We start from the raw sequence: 19520 nt of genomic DNA on the forward strand, positions 1-19520 counted from the left end.
TCTGGTTTTAAAAATGTTATCCATGCCCGTCCCCACGTTATAAGCAGGTGTTTATTTAGTTGTCAGGGTACAAGTTATCGAGGGTGTGGTGTATTATAGTCTGAAAGTTTTATCAAAATTTCCCAATTTAACTTTAACAGTGTTAAATTCTTATATTTCTTTGGCCACAGGAACTGCGTCTGGCAAAATTCACAATAGCTGACATATAAGAATTGTAGAATTTGTATGTTCCTGCACTTTACAGAACTGTGACCACTTTTGCCAGAAAGAGGTCTTCCAACTGTTCCAATTGCCAGAGTGATTGATTCATTATCATTGTTGGAGAAGGGAAATTCCTCTTCATCATGATCAACTTGTTTGAGATGATACAACTAACATTTGGCTTTGAAGTGACGCCACATAGAAGTTACAGATTCAAACCACATCCATTAACATGGCACCCTTGACAATACAAAAGTCTGTTCTGCGCATGGGGATGTCAGGTGCACTAGTGGACTGTATCTTGTTGATACTTTTACACTGTGAGAGTCTGCATTCATCGATAAGATTTAATGGCAAGAAAATATGAGCAAGATTCACAATAGCATTGGGTCATGTATTGCTGTCATTAAAGGCTTAGTTGTTAAAGATATGTTGAAAATATTAATGTCCATAGTGGGTAACATTTTGAATGCTGATCAAAGGCCATATAATAGCCAGGTGAGCTAAGAAGTACTAAAGAAAAGTATGAAACAGAAAGTGAATAATTTACCTCTTACAGTAATACAGGCAGTAGCTTTAGCTGTTTCAGCAGCATTTAAGAACGAAACACTACAACTCCAGCAATTGCTGTTATAGGAGCTTAAAAGCCTCAATATCTTCATTCTGAAAATATTCCCACTGCATGTGAAGCTGTAAAGATTTTGGTTATATCCTGATCCTGTAGTATATTCTGTACAGTCTGATGCATAACGCTGCATACTTGCTAAATTGGTGTTCAGGTACCAGTTTACTGTCCTGATAGTTGCATTAGGAAATGGGGTCAACTGACATACTAATTCAAGTTCTCCATTATCATCTCCTACAGGATTCTCTTGATATAGGACAACAGTATTTCCAACTGAAAAAAAAAAGTATTTTGTTCAGGTCAGAGAGATACTAATGATTTTCTGATAAAAATGATCACAATTCTAAAAGAAAAATGTTCATTTGTTCAATTACATTACAATCCTGATTCACGAGAAGACTTTATTTAGAGAAGGTCACTCAAATGAGGCCTTCTAGCTGTTGTGTACAATATGTATAGTATATCTGGTTTGACAATGAAGAATTAAGTGAGTCTAAAATCGAAGTCTCATGCCAGGAACAAGTACATTGGCATCAACGAACACAAACATTGATAAACAATAAAATATAATGTATTGAAAAATTCAACTGTGAAAAAGATGCGAAAGTACAGAAACGCAGGAGGTATTTATATTTCTGTAACTGTCCAAATGTCTTAAGATTGCATCCATTTGTAACACTGATAAGAAAAGGAAGAAATTCTAGGAGCCTGCCTTATATTGGGGATATTATTCTATACCAGTGGACCAGCATACTGAATACATTTTTTTACTAATTCCTTCTGTGGCCTTGATATATTGTAATTTATAATTGCAAGAGACCTTATATTTGAAGTACCATCAGCATTTCTGTTGTGAGAGCTATTGCTTAGGCAGACATAAATGGCTGTTCTGGACACTTTTACACATAGATTTCGCCTTTCTAAGAAATATTCTTTCATGTATTGTTATACTTTTTTATATTATTCATTGTGTCCTGTAAATTGTCTATACACTGTTCTAGAATTAAATGGCATTCCCTCTTTTGGAGTGTAAAATGTTTTATGTTTGATTTAGAGGTATTACTGAATTAGTGGTATTACCCAAAATACATTACAATAGTCCAGATAAGGCTGAATATAACTTTCAGAAAAGATGGCCCTATACTGAAATGGAATATACGTTTTGATTTTCCTCAATAGCCAAAGATAGGAATTAACCTTTTTTGAAACATGTTTGATGTGAATAGACTAAGTTAGATTGTTATCTACGAATACATTAAGAATTTTATCATAAAAAGTCATATTATGTTTGACATTGTCAAATAAAACTGTGTTTGTTTTCTATCTTGCCTTGCTCATTTTTGTTTTTTTGTATTTCGTAGCGCTTTTGTTTATTTTGTTTTTATAATCACTGTTTTCCTTGCACCGTACTTTAAATTTGTTAAGAGCATCTTGTAAATTATTTTCATATATAGTTTTTGTATTACCCAACTCAGATACATGTGATTTGGTGTCGTCTGTGGAAGAAACTGAATTTCCTATCTTAAATGGAAAGTTGTTAATAAACATAATGAATAATAAAGGTCCAAGGATAGAGCCCTTTGGTAATCTACAATTTATAGTTTAACTTTCAGAAATTTCACCATTTACAGATAATTTTGCACTGTAACAGTTAAGTAAGAAGAAAACCAGTTAAGGGAGTTTTCTTTGGCTTGATAGATTTTCAGTTTGTCAAGCAAAATTTCATGGTCTACAAGATCAAAAGATTTACAAAAAAATCAACCATAACGGTACCTACCAATTACCCTTTATCAAATGCTTTCATCCATTTATCAATTATAGATATAATTGCAGTTTCACACAAGTGATTCTGCTGAAAGCTAGACTGATTATCAGCAATAAGATCATAACAGATGATATGGCCAATCAAGACCTTCAAAAGGGGAAACAAAGAATCTGACACCGACTACTACTCCTTCTGTACCACTTAGCAAAGACTATACATAATTCATATATACATGCGCACCCAGAGAAAGGTATAAGAATAGCTTTTGCTAATATAAGTGGTAAAAATGCATACTCTTACTATAAAACATAATCTATATATTCCATGCCATAATTACAGCGCACTGTATGAAAAATGTACATTTATTTCTGCTTATAACCTGCAAATGCGGCCGGTCAAAGTTTTTGGCAAAATTTGCAAAATAACACTGGACAACAAATTTTTACAAAAGTCATGTTACTGAAATAAAATTAGTCAATTCTTATCAATTTTTATGTGCTGAACACGAATATGACAGTCAAATTGCAAAATTGGCTCTAGTTTTTTTTGTAATCTGCAAGAAATTAATGTTTACATAACGAAATGCATTCCAATAGTAAAAGGTCAACTGTAATAGCCTACCTATAAAAAATCAAGTCATTGACTACATCTTAGATTTCTTCGCCTGTCTCTTGTACAGCTGTTCGGGAGCATCTCTGAGGAGTGTCCAGCAGTAGTCAGCCAGCATTGTAGTGGACCATTTTCCCTGGTATCTTTGTTCCATTGTTGCGATATCTTGATGAAAACGTTCGCCGTGTTCATCACTAACAATACCACAGTTGCTAGGAAAGAAATCCAAATGGGAATGAAGGAAGTGAATCTTTAGAGACATATTGCAGCCAAGTTTCTTATACTTCATCAACATATCTTCTACTAGTTCCTTATAGTTTTCTGCCCTAACATTTCCGAGGAAGTTTGTAGAAACTAGGCGAAAAGCATTCCATGCTTGTTTCGCGTCACCTTCCAGCAAGTTGTTGAACCGGTCATCTTTGAAAAGCTCTCGAATCTGAGGACCCACAAAAACTCCCTCTTTAATCTTTGCTTCGCTGAGTCGAGGGAATTTTTCATGCAGGTATCGGAATGCTGGCAAAGTCCGGTCAATGGCTTTCACGAAGTTCTTCATCAAACCTAGTTTGATGTGAAGGGGTGGTAGCAAGATTTTCTGAGCCTCAACCAGAGCTGGGTGTTGGATATTCTTCTCTCCAATGGCTACATTCTGCCTGTGAGTCCATTCCTTCCTCATGTAGTGCATTTCCCTTGCTCGGCTATCCCACTCGCATAAGAAACACATGTATTTTGTATATCCTTGCTGCAGTCCCATTAAAAGGGCAACTACCTTCAAATCACCACAGAGGTGCCAGCTGTACTTGTTATACTCAATGTAATTCAGTAGCTGCCTTAAGGTATCGTATGTCTCTTTCATGTGGACAGCATACGCTACTGGAATAGATGGAAGAATGTTTCCATTGTGCAAAAGCACAGCCTTGAGACTCAGTTTCGAAGAGTCCACAAATAGTCTCCATTCTTGTGGGTCATGAGTGATTTTTAAAGCATTCATGAGGCCCTCAATATCGGAACAGAATATCAGATTACTTTCCTTTCTGAAGAAAGGCTCCAATTGCTGGTGGCGCTTTCGATATGCAGTAATTGTGACATCTTCTTCTAGAAGATTCCATTGTTGGAGTCTTGATCCTAGCAATTCTGCCTTGTTCTTTGATAAGTCCAAATCACGAATCAGGTCATTTAGTTCTTCCTGTGTTATTCTGTGTGGGGTTGATGATGCACCACAGTGAAAATCTGGATCACTGCATGCTGATGGACCAGGAGAAGAACAGGTCGACTCACCTTTGTCTTCGTCAGATGAATCAAGAGAATATTCTGCTGGAGGTTCTGGAATAGGAAGTCCCTCACCATGTGGAACTGGTCTCAATGCAGACGGAATGTTTGGGTAGACTATTCTCGACTTCTTTCGCTTCGTTATTCCGCCGGAAAGAGGAGGAACCAAGCAGAAGTAACAGTCATTTAGGTGGTTGCTTGGCTCTCTCCACACCATTGGGACTGCAAACGGCATTGATGACCTTTTGCAATTCAACCACTGTGAAAGCTGTGTTGTACATGTAACACAGCATATATGCGGAGCCCAAGGCTTGTCTTGGTCACCAACCTTGCATCCGAAGTAAAGATGATATGCCTTCTTCACTTGAGAATTGATACTTTTCTTCTGGTTGGCAAATGTCACTTCCCCACAAATATAGCAAAAATTGTCCGCGGTATTAACACACTTTCGAGGCATTACTGTTCTTTATTGTACGTAAATGGATAAAATAATAAGTTTTATGTAACAGTAGCTTGAACTGTCTCGCACAACGTCTAAAATATTTTAAATGCTGAACCTATCTGATTGGGCTTTATATAGTACACTGCTTACGTCAGCTTCAGCAGCCGCCTGACATTAGTATAATAGGCCTACACATGTATAGTACACTGCTGACGTCAACTTACTTCAGCAGCCGCATGGCATTAGTATTGCATTGCATCAGAAAATGATGCAATCAACTGTGGATGATGTGAGCATGATGGTATTATGCAATGTTACATCATTATTCCGGATGTTGCTGCAGTCCTACTGGAGAAATTTACACAGTGAAACATAGAAAATGAGGTATATGAATATCTTCAAAACGAGAGCCAATACAAATTTTTCACGGTTATAGTCGTGTTCGGCACACCAAAATACTACAGATTAGGGCCTTTTCAAGTCAGTAATGATTTCACTGTTGACCAGTGTAATTGGAGATTAAAACCAGAATATAGAAAACACTGAAAAATTAATTTTATTCAAGAATCACTTTAACTAGTCTACATATCAAATTTTCACTAAATGATCTAAGTCCATAAATCTGCATTCAGTATGATGATGTATCTGCTCTATCTAAGTGCCGTATCACCCTCATACTCTCTTCTTCAAATTTGTAAAGCAGTGTTTACATGACCTTTTTCTGATATGCTTTGAAATTTAAACAATTTGCAGTCATATAACATACACAAGTAACACCAAAAAAGCCTGGTATTTTGCTTAACATCTTGAACCATTTTCTTTAAAAGTGGACACTGGTCCACTATTTAAAGATATCATCAATATAATGAATATGTGAGGCAAAGTTTAAATTAAAGAAACCAATCTGTTTTCTTGAACATGTGTAATACAGATGCCACTCTACAGTTTTTAAAGAAAAAGAATTTCCCATGTTTTCACATGTCAAGTTAAGTAGAAGGACCTGAAAACAGAAACCTATATGAGTACAACACAATAAAAAAAAAAAGGTTTCTTCTATGGGTTTTCACCTCAGAGGATCTCTAAATGGGCACACATATCAACAAGATCTGCTATACAACAAACTCTAAATTGGGGTTCTTAAAAATAGAAATGTAAAGGATTGCCATCATGAGTAGGAAGACAGCATATATATCATTGGTCCGACCAAGACTCATTTATATTTGACCCCTTTTGTACTAGAGATATACAATCCATCAAAACGATTCAACGCCAGATTGCACAATTTATTCAAAAGGGTAATAATAATAATAATAATAATAATAATAATAATAATAATAATAATAATAACAATAATAATAATAATGATAATAACAATGATAATACTTTATTTACAGAGGTTGAATCATTTAGTCAAGGACTATTCTCCTTTGAGACTCTCTTAAGGAGAGTATAACAATCTGCATTATATGAAAGATAACAGTAATTAATGTTCATTTTAATGTGTTCAGTATTAAAATACTAAATTCCATTATCTATTATTAACACATACATACTCATGATATATTTTCTTAAATACTACAATATTTTCAGCAGATGGTTCATATAGTGGACGCTTGTTCCACAGAATTGTACCAGAGTATTGGAAGCTCTTTTTAAATTGCTTTGTTCTTGGTTTTAGTGCTTGAACATTTCCATGTGATGTTGATCTCAACTGGCACTGTGTTGAAAAAGGCCTGAGTAAGTCCTGAAGATATTCTGTTACAGTTCCATGTAGACATTCATATAAAAGGACTGCCTTGTGAAAATCTATCCTGTCATATATTGTGAACCATTTTAGTTCTCTAAACAATGCTTTTGATGGCTGATCTACAATAATGCACGCTGCCCATTTCTGAAATTGATAAATCCTGTCAAGCTGAGATTTGGCAGTTTCCCCATACAGTTTAACAGTAATCCATTGCTGGAAGAATATATGAATTGTAGAATAGACTGCAAGTTTCTATAAGTAAATGTGTCTTGATTTTCGATGACAATTTCACAAAGCTTATCAATATGGTCATCCTATTGTAAATTAGTATCTACAGACACACATACAAGCATTCATGTTTAACATTTTCTAAGTGATTTATTGTCAAAGATAGTTCTTGGTTCCTTAACTTGTGTAACTTTTGTGATGTCCCCAAAATCATACGTTTTGTTTTACCTTAATTCATTACCATCCTTTTTTTTGTGCCCAATTTTGAACTCTAATAAGGTCTTATTCTGATCATTTGTGGACACCTTTAGTGTCCGAGCTAGATTTATACAAAGTTGCCTCATCTGCAAACAAATCTGTATTTGTTGATTCGTTATATAATGGTAGATCGTTTTACATATATAAGAAAGAGGAGAGGACCTGAAACAGCCTTGAGGGACCCCTGAATAAATAATGCGAGCTTGTGAATTAGTATTGACAATGCTTACTAAGGTTTAATCTGAGCCAGATTAAAGAAGGATTGTCAAATCTGTAACAGTTCAACTTTTGTAGCACAGATTCATGGTCAACAAGATTAATGGCTTTCTTGAAGTCAAGGAAAACAATCCTAGTCATAGAACCATTTCTTGTAGCCAAAGATCTGTTAATTTGGTAAGTTCTGTTTGGCATGAGCGTTACTTTACAAATCCTGATTGTGCCTTATGAAATAGAGAGTAAGGGTTAAAAAAGTCAAAGACCTGCCAGACATCTCAGAAACTCTTAATAAAGGATATTTGGATGCATATTTTTTATATCTGGGACACAGAAAATCACCCACGCAGGAGTCCTCCATACACACATTTTTTGTTGCAAACAGGAAACTTTTGCAACGCATTAAGTATTTTCTAATCACTATGACAAATTGCACAATGCTTTTATTAAAAGTTTGTTGTTGACTTCCTTTCATCAGAGGTCGTTGGCTTCCTTTGATTAAGGTGCATGTGTTATTAAAGGCGCTAAAGGTTCTCTTTGAAGGACCAAACAAGTACCCGTTTGTTATTGTTGCCGCAACATCAAATAATTGTAGAACACTGAGATAGAATTTTTATAATTGTCTTTGTATATATCAGTGCTTCAAAGGTAATAAGTTTTCTTTGAAGTTGCAGCAAAACTATTGTTTCTGGTGCTTTTTTTAAAAAACTTGCCATCGTCTAGTCGACTGTAGTCATTTCCCGTTCCCGCCTTCAGAGGTGGCTGATTATAGCTAGTCAGTTTTCCATGGCTATTTTCGTTATATTACAGCATACAGTACCAAGGCCCGACATCAGTATAAGCGGATTATGATATGACAATACACTGTTATGTTGGTTTGTCAATACGAAATAAAGACTTATTTATGAAACAATAGATTCCAGTGCATTATTATATCCAAATTTGAAGCTTCCTGTCATGGTGTCTTTTAATTTCTCCACTCTAAACATAAAGACTGTATATACAGTTTTATCAGCCAAAAATATCGCCAGGTGGTATATTTTGTTGCTAATAAGGATACAAAATCGCAATTTGTGACATTGGCGAAGCCCAGCATGATCTCTGTTATTGTGTTCATTTCTGATTGCATCCATATAAGTATTGCATGCGACCTCGAAATCAAGACATGTCGAGACTTTGACAAAATGCCGTTTACAAATTTGAATAAGTATTTTGTGGTTAAACAGAAAACTGATGAAGATTTTAAAGAGATTCAGAACTGTGCTAAGTTGCTTGAACTGATAGTTTGGATGGGACAGTAGCCAAACGTAATAAAGTGTGTGATGCCTGGCTTTCAGAGTTTGGAATAAAAACTTTCTTTGGATTGACAAAATTCATTCTGATAGACAAATAGCTATATGTCAGTGGTGTAAAGATTGTGGAAATTAAACACAATGGCTACTACTGGTTCTTCTAATCTGCAAAGTTCCACATTTTCTAAGCATGAGAGACCACCAGCTTGCTAGGTAGTCGTAAAATCTTTGAACTACACAGTGACAGAAGCCTGTACATCTCTGCTTCAAGAGTACAGAGTTGTATTTCCAGACTTTGCAGTCCTAGCTGCAATTGTGTTGGTGTCACCAGTGACATCCATGGCATGCAAGAGAAACTTTAGTGTGCAGAACAAAATCAAGACGAAGGGAAGGTCCAGAATAAAACATGAGACCTTAACACAATTGATGCGAGTCAAAGAAGAGGGACCTAGTGTGGAGGAATACGATCCAACGCCAAGCATTAGAAAATTTTGTGAAATGCGACATAGATGAAAGTTAACTATATTGTAGTTAAATAATATGATATTTGTACATGATATCAATTTTAATACACAATTCTTGAAAGAATAAAACTGACAAAGTTTTGTGTCTGTTTATTCCTGGCATTTGAACGGGCATTTAGCCACTTCAGCATGCTTCTGGGAGTGGACTGCAACTTTTGCTGGTGGGACTCGTATTTCTGCCAAATAAGGAGTACTAGACTCCTAGTTTTAAAATCCTAATGAGATTTCTGCCTGCATATCTACTTGCTTTTCAAATAATGTTTTACAATATAGGTAGAATGGATATTGGTCTGTAATTCACAGAATCCTCCTTTTCTCCTTTCTTCAAGAAAGGTGTAACCTTTGCACATTTCAAGGTATCTGGAAAATTACCACACATTATACTTAAGTTCATGATATGCGTTAATTCACTTTGTTAATACTGGTGCAGCAATTTTAAGAATTCGTGGACTAATACCATCCAAGCCACGGCCCCGAGTGTCAGAGTGGTCTAAACCGCTCACCGTTATGGATCACTGCCGTCGCACCTCTGTCTGCATGGGTTTGAGTCTCAGGCTTGGCCAGTGTGGTTAGGTGAGAAAGCTTGGCAATAGCTTCCCGTGGGTTGGTGGTTCTTTCCGTGGTATTCCGGGTTCTTCTTCTACCATTTATACTGGCCGCTATGTGTGGCCTATCTTGTGCTGAAAAATAGCGTTAAACCCTACACCAACGACAACCATCCAGACCAGAGGATTTATTAATACTCAAAGTTTTGAGCATATCAAAAACATCATCTTCACTAAAATTAGCCACTGACAAATAGTTATCATCAGGAATTTTAGCTCTTATAAGTGATATAAGAGCATCAAGTTCAATTGGTATGTTTGTCTGGTTCTGAATACCATTACTGGAGATGCTTATTTAGAAATTATTAAGAATCTCAGAATGCATATGTTGCATTGTCATCTCAGAATGCATATGTTGCATTGCCATCATTTTGCTAAGTCTTGGGAGAAAACAACTATTATTAGATGGGTTCATCGCTTTTAAATGCTTCCACATTCATCAATAGCATGTTTACAGCATTCTTCTTTTGCCTTATCTATGAGATGCTTAGTTTTTCAATAGTTTTTCAGGTCTTTTTTCTTGTGAAAATTATCTCTTTGCTAAAGCCTCATTGATCTCAGGGGTAATCCACTTGGGTGAAGTTCTGTGTTTAAAACATTTTGTTTTAATCGGGGCATATGTACAAGAAGACATTGAAATATTAAACAGCTGTGGATTCTCTGAGGGAGAAGTAACTTTAACATGATCACATAGCTGTTTAAATGTTGTTACTGTTGTTGGGTTTAACGACATTTTTCAGTACAAGATAGGCTATACATGGGGGCCAGTATAAATGGTGGAGGAAGTACCTGTGATAGGCCCAGAAAGAAACACCGACCCACGAGAAGTTGTTTACATGTTAAAAAGTTGCACTTTGCACACAAATCAGATAGTGTTTCGTCATAATATGCAGTTGGATATTTGTGGAACAAACTTAGTACCTGTATTGCTAAACTCTGTGTTTACATTAGAGTGTGAATTTTGACAATTAAAGCAGTGGATTGGTGTTATGCATTTGCACTTAGTTTCATTACAGTCTGTGCATATTTCTAACAAAACATTAAACTTGTTATTGATTATTTTGTTATTGAGATTGTGAAAAGTAACATCCCGACATGAAGTACAATTGGCATTCTCTTCATTAAAGCTGTACCGATGACACTTTTTGCCGATTATGCAAATACCGCATATAGCCGATTATAAAAATTGCCGATACCGATTATGAGACCGATTATTTCATTATTATTTGTTTTATAACAATGACTGGTTCAGAAACATAAACCTAAGAGTGCAACGCAAGCAGGTATTTTGCCGCCTGAGTTACAACAAGGTTGTTTATGCGGCAAGTGAATGTGAACTTCTATACAAAAAGAAACAGAAACCGGATAAGAAGTACATTGCTATTTATAGAAAACAACGATCACACAAACATAAAACTTTAAAAACTTTAAATCTAACACTGATAAAACTTATTGTTCGCCAATTCAAGATATAAATAAGTGAAAATGTATTAAGCTAGTCTTTGAACTTAGATTTCAATAAACGAATGAAAAATATTAATAACGATAGCCCTATAATAATTAAAATTAATAATACGCTTTAAGACTAAAGTTACACGTCACGGTACGCTGGCTGCAGCTAATACTGAAAGCCTAGTTGAGGTACGTTGTGTTTAAGCAACAGGAACATTTCTTCCTTCTCGCCAAGTAACAATCCGGGGCGATCCGAAAAAAATCTAGCCTGCGCCACTTAACAGCTGCTCGCTCGGAACGCTTGAAGCTGGTGCAGACAAATAGCACCAAGCTAATTTAGCCAAGATGGGAAACTGAAACCTGTCGGTGTTCCACCAGCCCTATATGTCTTCTTTTCGTGGCAACAGAGGGCTGGCCATATACAATTCAAGCATCGCGTCAACGGCGTCATCCACGTGGGTTGTTTCGTTGATGGTACGGACAGGTTCATCACAGGCCAGATAAAAAAATCCCAGAGACGCGACATTGATGGTCCAATGGCGTTTGTTTCAGTTGCAATTTTCCTGTTTTTGGTCTGGGGTTCCTCCTGCTTCTCAGCATTCTGCTCCAAGCCATTCTTTGGATCTTGTCACAAGTAATTCTTCGCTGAATAGGCGATGTTTGAATCGTGGATCCAAGAAACGTCAGCAAAGCCTGTGTTCAGTGACGTCAACATACCATGGCGCATTGTCTGAATACCTTGACTTGCTTCATGCTCTCGAGCCAGCAACATTCGGAGCATGTTCAGCATAGGAAGAATGACGGACACTGATGTTTGGCTATCACTTACTTCCTTGGTAATGTCCGCGAATGGGCCTAACGTGTCCACAGCATTGTTAATCAAGACCCACTGTTGGGCTGTTAGGCTAGGCAGGTCATAGAGAGTAGTGTAAGCCCACAAGACTTGTTTTTATTCAAATAACAAAATCAACATATTGTATGTAGACTTCGAGCGTGTCCTGACATCCTGGGTGAGTTTCTTATGGGCAGCGCCAAATTTTCCTTCTGCTCTTCGAGCTGATGATGTGCTAGGAGGGAGTGCCGAGGCTTGATGACTATGGATCGCGAGATCGCCAAAACATCTTTGACAGCTTGTTTTGACAAAATGTCATCACTGACAACGAGCTGCGGTGTATGTTCAACACAGCTGATGCTGTCGATTTCAAACAGACGCGTTGCTTTAACCATGTTTGCACCTCTGTCACACAGAAGAACATGGATATGAGTTTTGGAAATGTTGTATTCCTTGCATAATTTGTCCAGTTTGCTCGCCAAATATTCTCATGTGTGTGATTCATCGAGAGGCGTTACTGCTAAGTCAACTGTTTCCGTTGAAAGTCTTCCATCAGCCAGTGTTCCGCAAGACTCAACGCTACGCTGATGGACGGGTCTAATCACGCATCAATGGTCAAACTAAGGTCAGATTGGGCTGAAACTAAATCACAAACCTTGCTTTATATCGCCTTATGCATGTCATGTATAAAAGGTGTGGAAAAGTACTTCTGACTAGGAATTTTATAGCACGGTTCTGCCTTGGCCATCAGAGATTCAAATCAAATGTCTTCAAAAACGGAAAATGATTGCACGTCTACCGCCATGAACTCTGCAATAGCGTTGTGCCAACGAATAGCTTTCGGGTCGTCAAATGCAAATGGCTAGTCAGAGTACGAGGATTTGCTGCAGCTGTTGATTTTAACTGCGCAGCATCCATGTTCGACGATGTGCTTGTAGCGCAAATGCTGGACAAGATTTGATGTCGTATACTTTTTGGAATCCTTTCCACCTCTGGAAATGCATGCTTTGCAAAGTGTGAAAATTTGCTTTGAACTCGTCGACTGAATTTACTTTGAAGTAATTCCAGACTAAATTTGAATGTATCGAGTTCGACATTATGCATAGGCTTGGTAGTATATTCAATAGTGGACAATCGCTAGTTAATATTAACAATCCAGTCGCTTCGCGCTCTAGAAAAAATGTTTTAAATCAAGTTACTAATAAGCTGTCCATGTGTCTAGATGGATGCACGCACCACGATTCGAGTCGCACGCTGAAGCAGCTTTGCAGTTGGGGTATCCATTGGTAACATTTCTTATTTTACGTGTTTAGAAAAAGTGAAAACAGCAGGCTTTTTCTATAAAAAATTATAACACATAATTTATTCCCCTGGAAAAATATTGTAAAAATGAAAAAATATGAGAACTTACGGTTTCCAGAATCAAATCTAAAATTTATACAAAAAGAACCCACGAATAAAGCAGTCCTAATATTGAAATGTTCTAATTATTTCAAGTTTGAGTCCCGACGAAGAATCCAAGATGGAACGCGATGATGTATGATGTAGCCTGTACCATGTTGACGTCTACAGTTCCTTGTACAAACACAATATTTTATCCTCCGGTCTTGGAAATCCCAACAGAATTTTCAATAAATGCCCCTGTTCAAGAATTATGCATGAATACAATAATATTTCCAGAGAAACCAACGAGTCTTTGAGAGTCCAAATAATTTCGAGAAAAATAACTAATAACTCAAAACTCAAAAAAAAAATATTCTGGTCACAACATAAGAAAACGTCTTGACATCAAGTGTTTAAAACCCCTGTACTCTCTCTCTCTCTCTCTCTCTCTCTCTCTCTCTCTCTCTCTCTCTCTCAGCATCACTATTAATACTAAGTAGTTCGCAATTTCAGAAATGCCTAACTGAGAAATATATTGCGAAATAGAGGATGACGTGATAATGTTTACATGTAAAAGTCAGATAGCTCCTGCATGTCCTTGATAAGAACCAATCATTTTACTCCTATAAAAAATTGTTTACTTCACCCTCAATCAAGGCCAGGAGCTATGTCTAAAATACAAACAAATGTTTCTATTATTAGAAATCTAAGTTGAAACTCAGGTCAAACTGAATTTTCTGGAAAATATTAAATTCGTAGCAAACAAACTTTCATTATATTGACATGAAAAGAAAATAAAAAGATTCCAAAACCCACAAAAAATCAAATCAAATCAAACACAAATTAAATCAAATATAAATTAAATCAAATATATGTAACAAATTGCTGGCACTGGCATGCCAATATCAATGCTGCATAATATTTGTATTTCAGCGTTTAGCTGCTTAAGCGTGCGACCGCTATTCTTTGATTAGCAGCATTGTATCACTGGCTAAATAACAGATTAACTATAGTGAGTCATAGTTGATGTGTATGCTGGAAGTTCAACAGCCACACGAGGCCTCATTTGCTGGTTGGCTGCTGTGATTGGGAGGAGTGCATGAATGGTATTGATAATTTGTTGTGTGCAGACAATCAGCGGTAGCTTACAGATAGTGTGGTAAAAAGTATTTATTTTTAAGCATATAATGTCTTACAATTAACCCCCCAAATCAAATCTTTATTCTTTAATTTCCACTATTTAATTCTGATTTAAAATTCAAGACATGTCAAGATGAATGGTATGATTGAATTTATATTTTGGAAATTTGTTTACATCGGCACCGATTATTTCTGCCTATACCGATTATACCGATTGTTCTAATAATCGGCCCGATTATGAGTGTGGCCGATTAATCGGTACAGCTTTACTCTTCATCATCATACCCAGAAGGATTATTATTAGTCGAACAAAGTTTTTGCTTGTATCCGAGTCAATTACAAATATAACACCTGAAGGCTTTGCCATGGTGGCAGGTTTCTCTTACATGGCTTGTTTCACCACTATTACGTGTTTAGGCTCTTTTACACAGTAACAAAGAAAAAGTGAAAACAACAAACTTTGTAAAATTTAAGAAATAACGTATTTCCCTAGAAAAAGAAGGAATAATGAGAAAGAAAGAACTTATGGTTCTATGAATCAAATCCTAAGAATAATCCAAGAATTGAAAATTATTAGTCCTATAAATAAAAAGTCCTAAATAAATATAAGTTGGAGTCCTGATGAAAAATATGCAAGAACAAAGCGCTGAATGGAATACTGTCCTCACACTGGTTAAAAGAAAATGACGTCCTATATATATTTAATAATTTATTTTCATTTGGACAGTGAGAAGGTAGTATTCCATTCAGGGCATTGTTTTTTGCATATTAAGCGGGCACGATGAACGCCATGTCGATCGGTACCGTGGGAAAATGATTCGGCATTCCTTAAAGGTATGACATTAAGTCACGCAAAGCGTAGCTTGAAATATCAACATTTATTCTTCAATAGGTCGCGCGAGCAAGGAGACAAGTGTCCTCCCTTATAGTTATTATATAGAACATGTATGACAGGTTAATTGTAAGCAAAGATACGAGCCCCTGTGATGGCCATATGGCTACAAGACAACTATGGAAATAGTATTAAAGTATATACTTAATGTTATTAAAGTATATACTGCACACTGTGATTGAAATATAATTACTTACATGTCTCTCCGCAGCACGAGAAAAAAAGATAGAGCAATATCGCTTCTTTTCTGATTTCCATGTTTCAACCCGTTCGAGAAAAAAAACCAACAGTACCAATATGGTTCTATGAATCAGCTGCGAATTCCACACTTTCAGGCGGATTAGTCCAATTATTTCAAACTATTATATCAGCTTTCCTCTAATAAAATCGATCACTCAATTATTCTGCCTATCCCTGTGTACGTATGTTTACAGAAGTGGGTCATTCTGAGTAGCCTCGTCTCTTTCCAATGTGAGTCGAATCTGTCGATTGATCTTGACTGGTCCCCTTATCTCACTTCTACCACATATGGGCGACATTTCATAGGTGTCGCTCCATAGTTATATCGTTTGCATAAATACAATTTTTAATGAAAAAGAATTTCCCACATTTTCCTCACTGATTTTACTGGCTATTCAAAAATGAGCTTGAATATTTTAGATATTGTTAAAAGAACCTTTAATTTCCTGTATTATGGTGTTTGATTGATTGGTGTACTTTGGATTATTGAGCATATAGCTTGGCCTTGCTTCTGATGTGTATCTATAAAAAATTTAAAAAATGCTACCTCCGCTTGGTCATTTTCACTTCCTGTACTTAAGTGGTAAATTGTACAAAAATATAAAAAATTAACAAATAAAAAGAGCCAATAATTTTGGTTTACATTTTATACATTGGGTAATTCATTCATTGCACTTTCAGAACCTGGTACTGCCTAGTCTGGCAACAATCATTTTCTCTATTTTAATAACTGTTGAAGAAAGTGTATTTTAGACTAATTCAGGCTGACTTTTGGAGTACACGGGAGCAGTCATTCTGGACAGCTGCGTGTTTAGATTATATACAGTTTCCATAAGTACAATATCAAATTAAATTTCAGCCACATTACATGAAATTATATAGAGGTATGCCAACATTCTCACAAATGTGCATGTTGCAAATGCAAACAACTTCGCCTTGCACCTGTCACTCGCTCAGAAGTTCATAGTATCTTTTCAGCGCCCCCAGACGGGCCTATGTGTCTAATCCTTTGTCATTTTCCTTTTCTTTGCTACAATAACCTGATTTGCAATATGGGGGTAGGGGAAGATACATTTTTGCATCCCAAGAAACATGATGAGCCTATTTTAGAGACAGTGGACATGTAGCAAAGATAACAGAGCCACCCCATCCCCCAATAATCCTTGAGGCAGAAGCAAACGTCAAGGAAAGATATGGGTCAGGCCTACCCATGTAGATAGAAATTTCTGAAATAGTCAACCAAATCGAAAAGAAATTGATCATTCAGGTAAAGCAAACCCGAATGGCTATCATATGGTTATATCAAACAATTAAGTTGGGAGTGAAAATTGTGACAGTCTTGAAGGAGGACGCCCCTAAAGTACCAACCTCTTTTTAGTCATGGGTTTCCTCCTTAAACTTGGTAAAGAAATTGAGAGAAAGACAGAAAATGACCAAGATGCAGGCAGACAGGTCATGGGTCTAAAGAATGCCAAAATCCTCATGTGAAACCTACTTACCCTAACCAGGTACAAAACAACTGTACAAACAACATAGGAGGAGAAAAAAGGGAGAAATGATAATGGGAAACATTCAAGTCGCAGAAATGGTAGAAAACCTTATGAAACGTTGGCCAAATGAGCCAGGGGACATTGTAAACAACGAACAAATAAAACCTGCCGAGGCAGATTTAGGAATAGCTGACCCGTTGCAAGATTTAGCTCTAAGCCAAATTATGGAAGAGCCAGCAAACAATACCCAAATGATGAATGAGGAACACAAGTATACTATTTGGAGAACGTACCCTATACAAGTGCAGAACCCTTATGGGGCGGAAGTAACAATTGAGGAGGAAAGGATTCTCTATCCAGCAAGAGCTAGAATGCGAAAATTTTAAAGAGAAAAGTCCCCAAAAGGGATAAACCTCCTTATGCGAGAATCCATCCCAGGACAATGAGGGTAGGCTAATTCTCCAAAACAAATATTACGCCCTTCAAAATTTGATAGAAGAAAAAGACAGCTCATCCTTGGACGAGGAATGGTAGGAAACCTCAACGGAGGATGAGGTACCCACAGAATAGGGCTTAGTGGATCTAATAGGAATTAACCCATTAAAACCCACTCCATCAGCAAAGATCGAAAGAGGAAACAGTCCCTTTATGGCGAATGGGCACAGGGAGGTAAAACTCCTCCATAAATAACTAATAAACAGGAGACCCCTAAAACACAAATACCTCGACAAAAGATCACAATTTGGAGCTAAAAAAGAGCATGATTAAAGGTCCAAGATAGCAAAGGAAAATAGTGACTGACACAATCCAGACTGACCAGTTGGAACGGATTAAAATAGGAATACTGACTCAGACGAGAACAATCAACTAGAAAAAGTATACAGTGTTTCGGCACAAATGGATATTACTATGAACTCAGACGAAAATGAAATTAACACTGATAAGACAAAGGAATCGGGAGAAATAAGTATTCAACCAAAGACAAAAACAAATCTCGGCCAGTAGCCGAGGCAAAAATTTAAACAAGAACAAATACACAATAAAACTTTTAAATGTTAGGATTCTAAAAAGAAAATTCGAAATATGTTGGGAACAAAAATAGAGGGATTAAACTTCCGAATAATTAGTATTAATACAAACGGGATAGAGGAATATAAGATAGAAAAAATAAAGCAAGAAGCAGATTTTGGTATAGTGTTGTTACAAGAAACTCATAAAATGACTAATTCAAAGAAAGCGAAATTAGAAGAGAAAATGAATTCAATAGTAATAGTAAATAACAATCGGGTAGAGAGTAGGACATGAGTAGCAATAATCATAAAAAAATACTAAGGATATAGCATTGACACACTTACTAGTATGAAAGAATTTTAGAGGCCATTTATTCACATAAAAATAAAAGACTGGCACATCTTAAACATATATTTCCCAGCGCAAAATAGGGCAAAGAAAACGATGTTCTTAGACAACTTACAAACATATATACAAGATTGTACTATAGAAAATTTCATTATGGGAGGGGACTACCAATGGGTAGAAGACGAAATTGATAGGAAAACCAAACTTACAGCACATGATTGGCTGCATGAAAAATCTTTTGAAGCAAAAAAAAAATTACATGACGCATATAGGAAGCAAAATAATGCGAGGAAAGAATATACTTATGATTACGGAATTAATCAGGCTAGTAGGTTAGATAAATACTATGTCTCAAACTGGAAAAAGGAAATAAAAGGGAATGCGCCATAAACAACCGCAAATTTAGGACCAAACAAGTAACATTGGAATTTTTTGTTATGGAATTGCGGAAAAAACGGGGCCAGGCCACTGGAAAAGAAACCAAATCTTAATGTAAAAATAATATGAACTTTTACTTTAAAAAATGTAATTAAACGGGGGTGGGGGGTGGGGTGGCAGAATATTGTCCTGGAATGGGATGGATTCAGTCAAAAAAAAATTTTAAAAACATACTGTATAATTGGGAAAGAAAAGGGAAAATACGAATTGAAAATAATCTTAGAACTACCAAGGAACAGTGAAGAGGACAAACAAGAGGCAAATAAACGAAACCTTTGGAGAAGAAACTGGAAGGAAAATACGAGCAGGGAAGTTCACTGAACTTGACGAAACAGCAGAAGAACTATACAAACGGATATATATATATATATATATATATATATATATATAATCTTAAATAGTGTTAAGAACTTTTATAGAGACTTATATACTTCACAGATAATTAAAACAGAGGAGAAAATAAATTACACACAGGGGGTTGAGTGTGAGACAATTTGAACAGAACAGAGAGAACAGTGT

General features: G+C 36.3%; 1 protein-coding gene across 1 annotated transcript in view; it reads right to left on the reverse strand.

Moving 5' to 3' along the window:
* The window catches only part of LOC149773284 (uncharacterized), an 85737-nt gene extending 69789 nt beyond the window's left edge, over window positions 1-15948 (reverse strand). The window contains exons 1-2 of the mRNA XM_089946497.1: window positions 15672-15948; window positions 752-1099 (exon numbers count right to left, since the gene is read on the reverse strand). Of these exons, the coding sequence (XP_089802623.1) occupies window positions 752-1099; window positions 15672-15732 (409 nt within the window). The 5' untranslated portion in view covers window positions 15733-15948. The remainder of the gene's footprint in view (window positions 1-751; window positions 1100-15671) is intronic.
* Window positions 15949-19520: the final 3572 nt, after the last annotated feature.

The sequence above is a fragment of the Sinohyriopsis cumingii genome, unplaced genomic scaffold (assembly GCF_028554795.1).
Source record: "Sinohyriopsis cumingii isolate HCF-2022 unplaced genomic scaffold, ASM2855479v2 utg000695l, whole genome shotgun sequence".
Lineage (NCBI taxonomy): Eukaryota > Metazoa > Mollusca > Bivalvia > Unionida > Unionidae > Sinohyriopsis > Sinohyriopsis cumingii.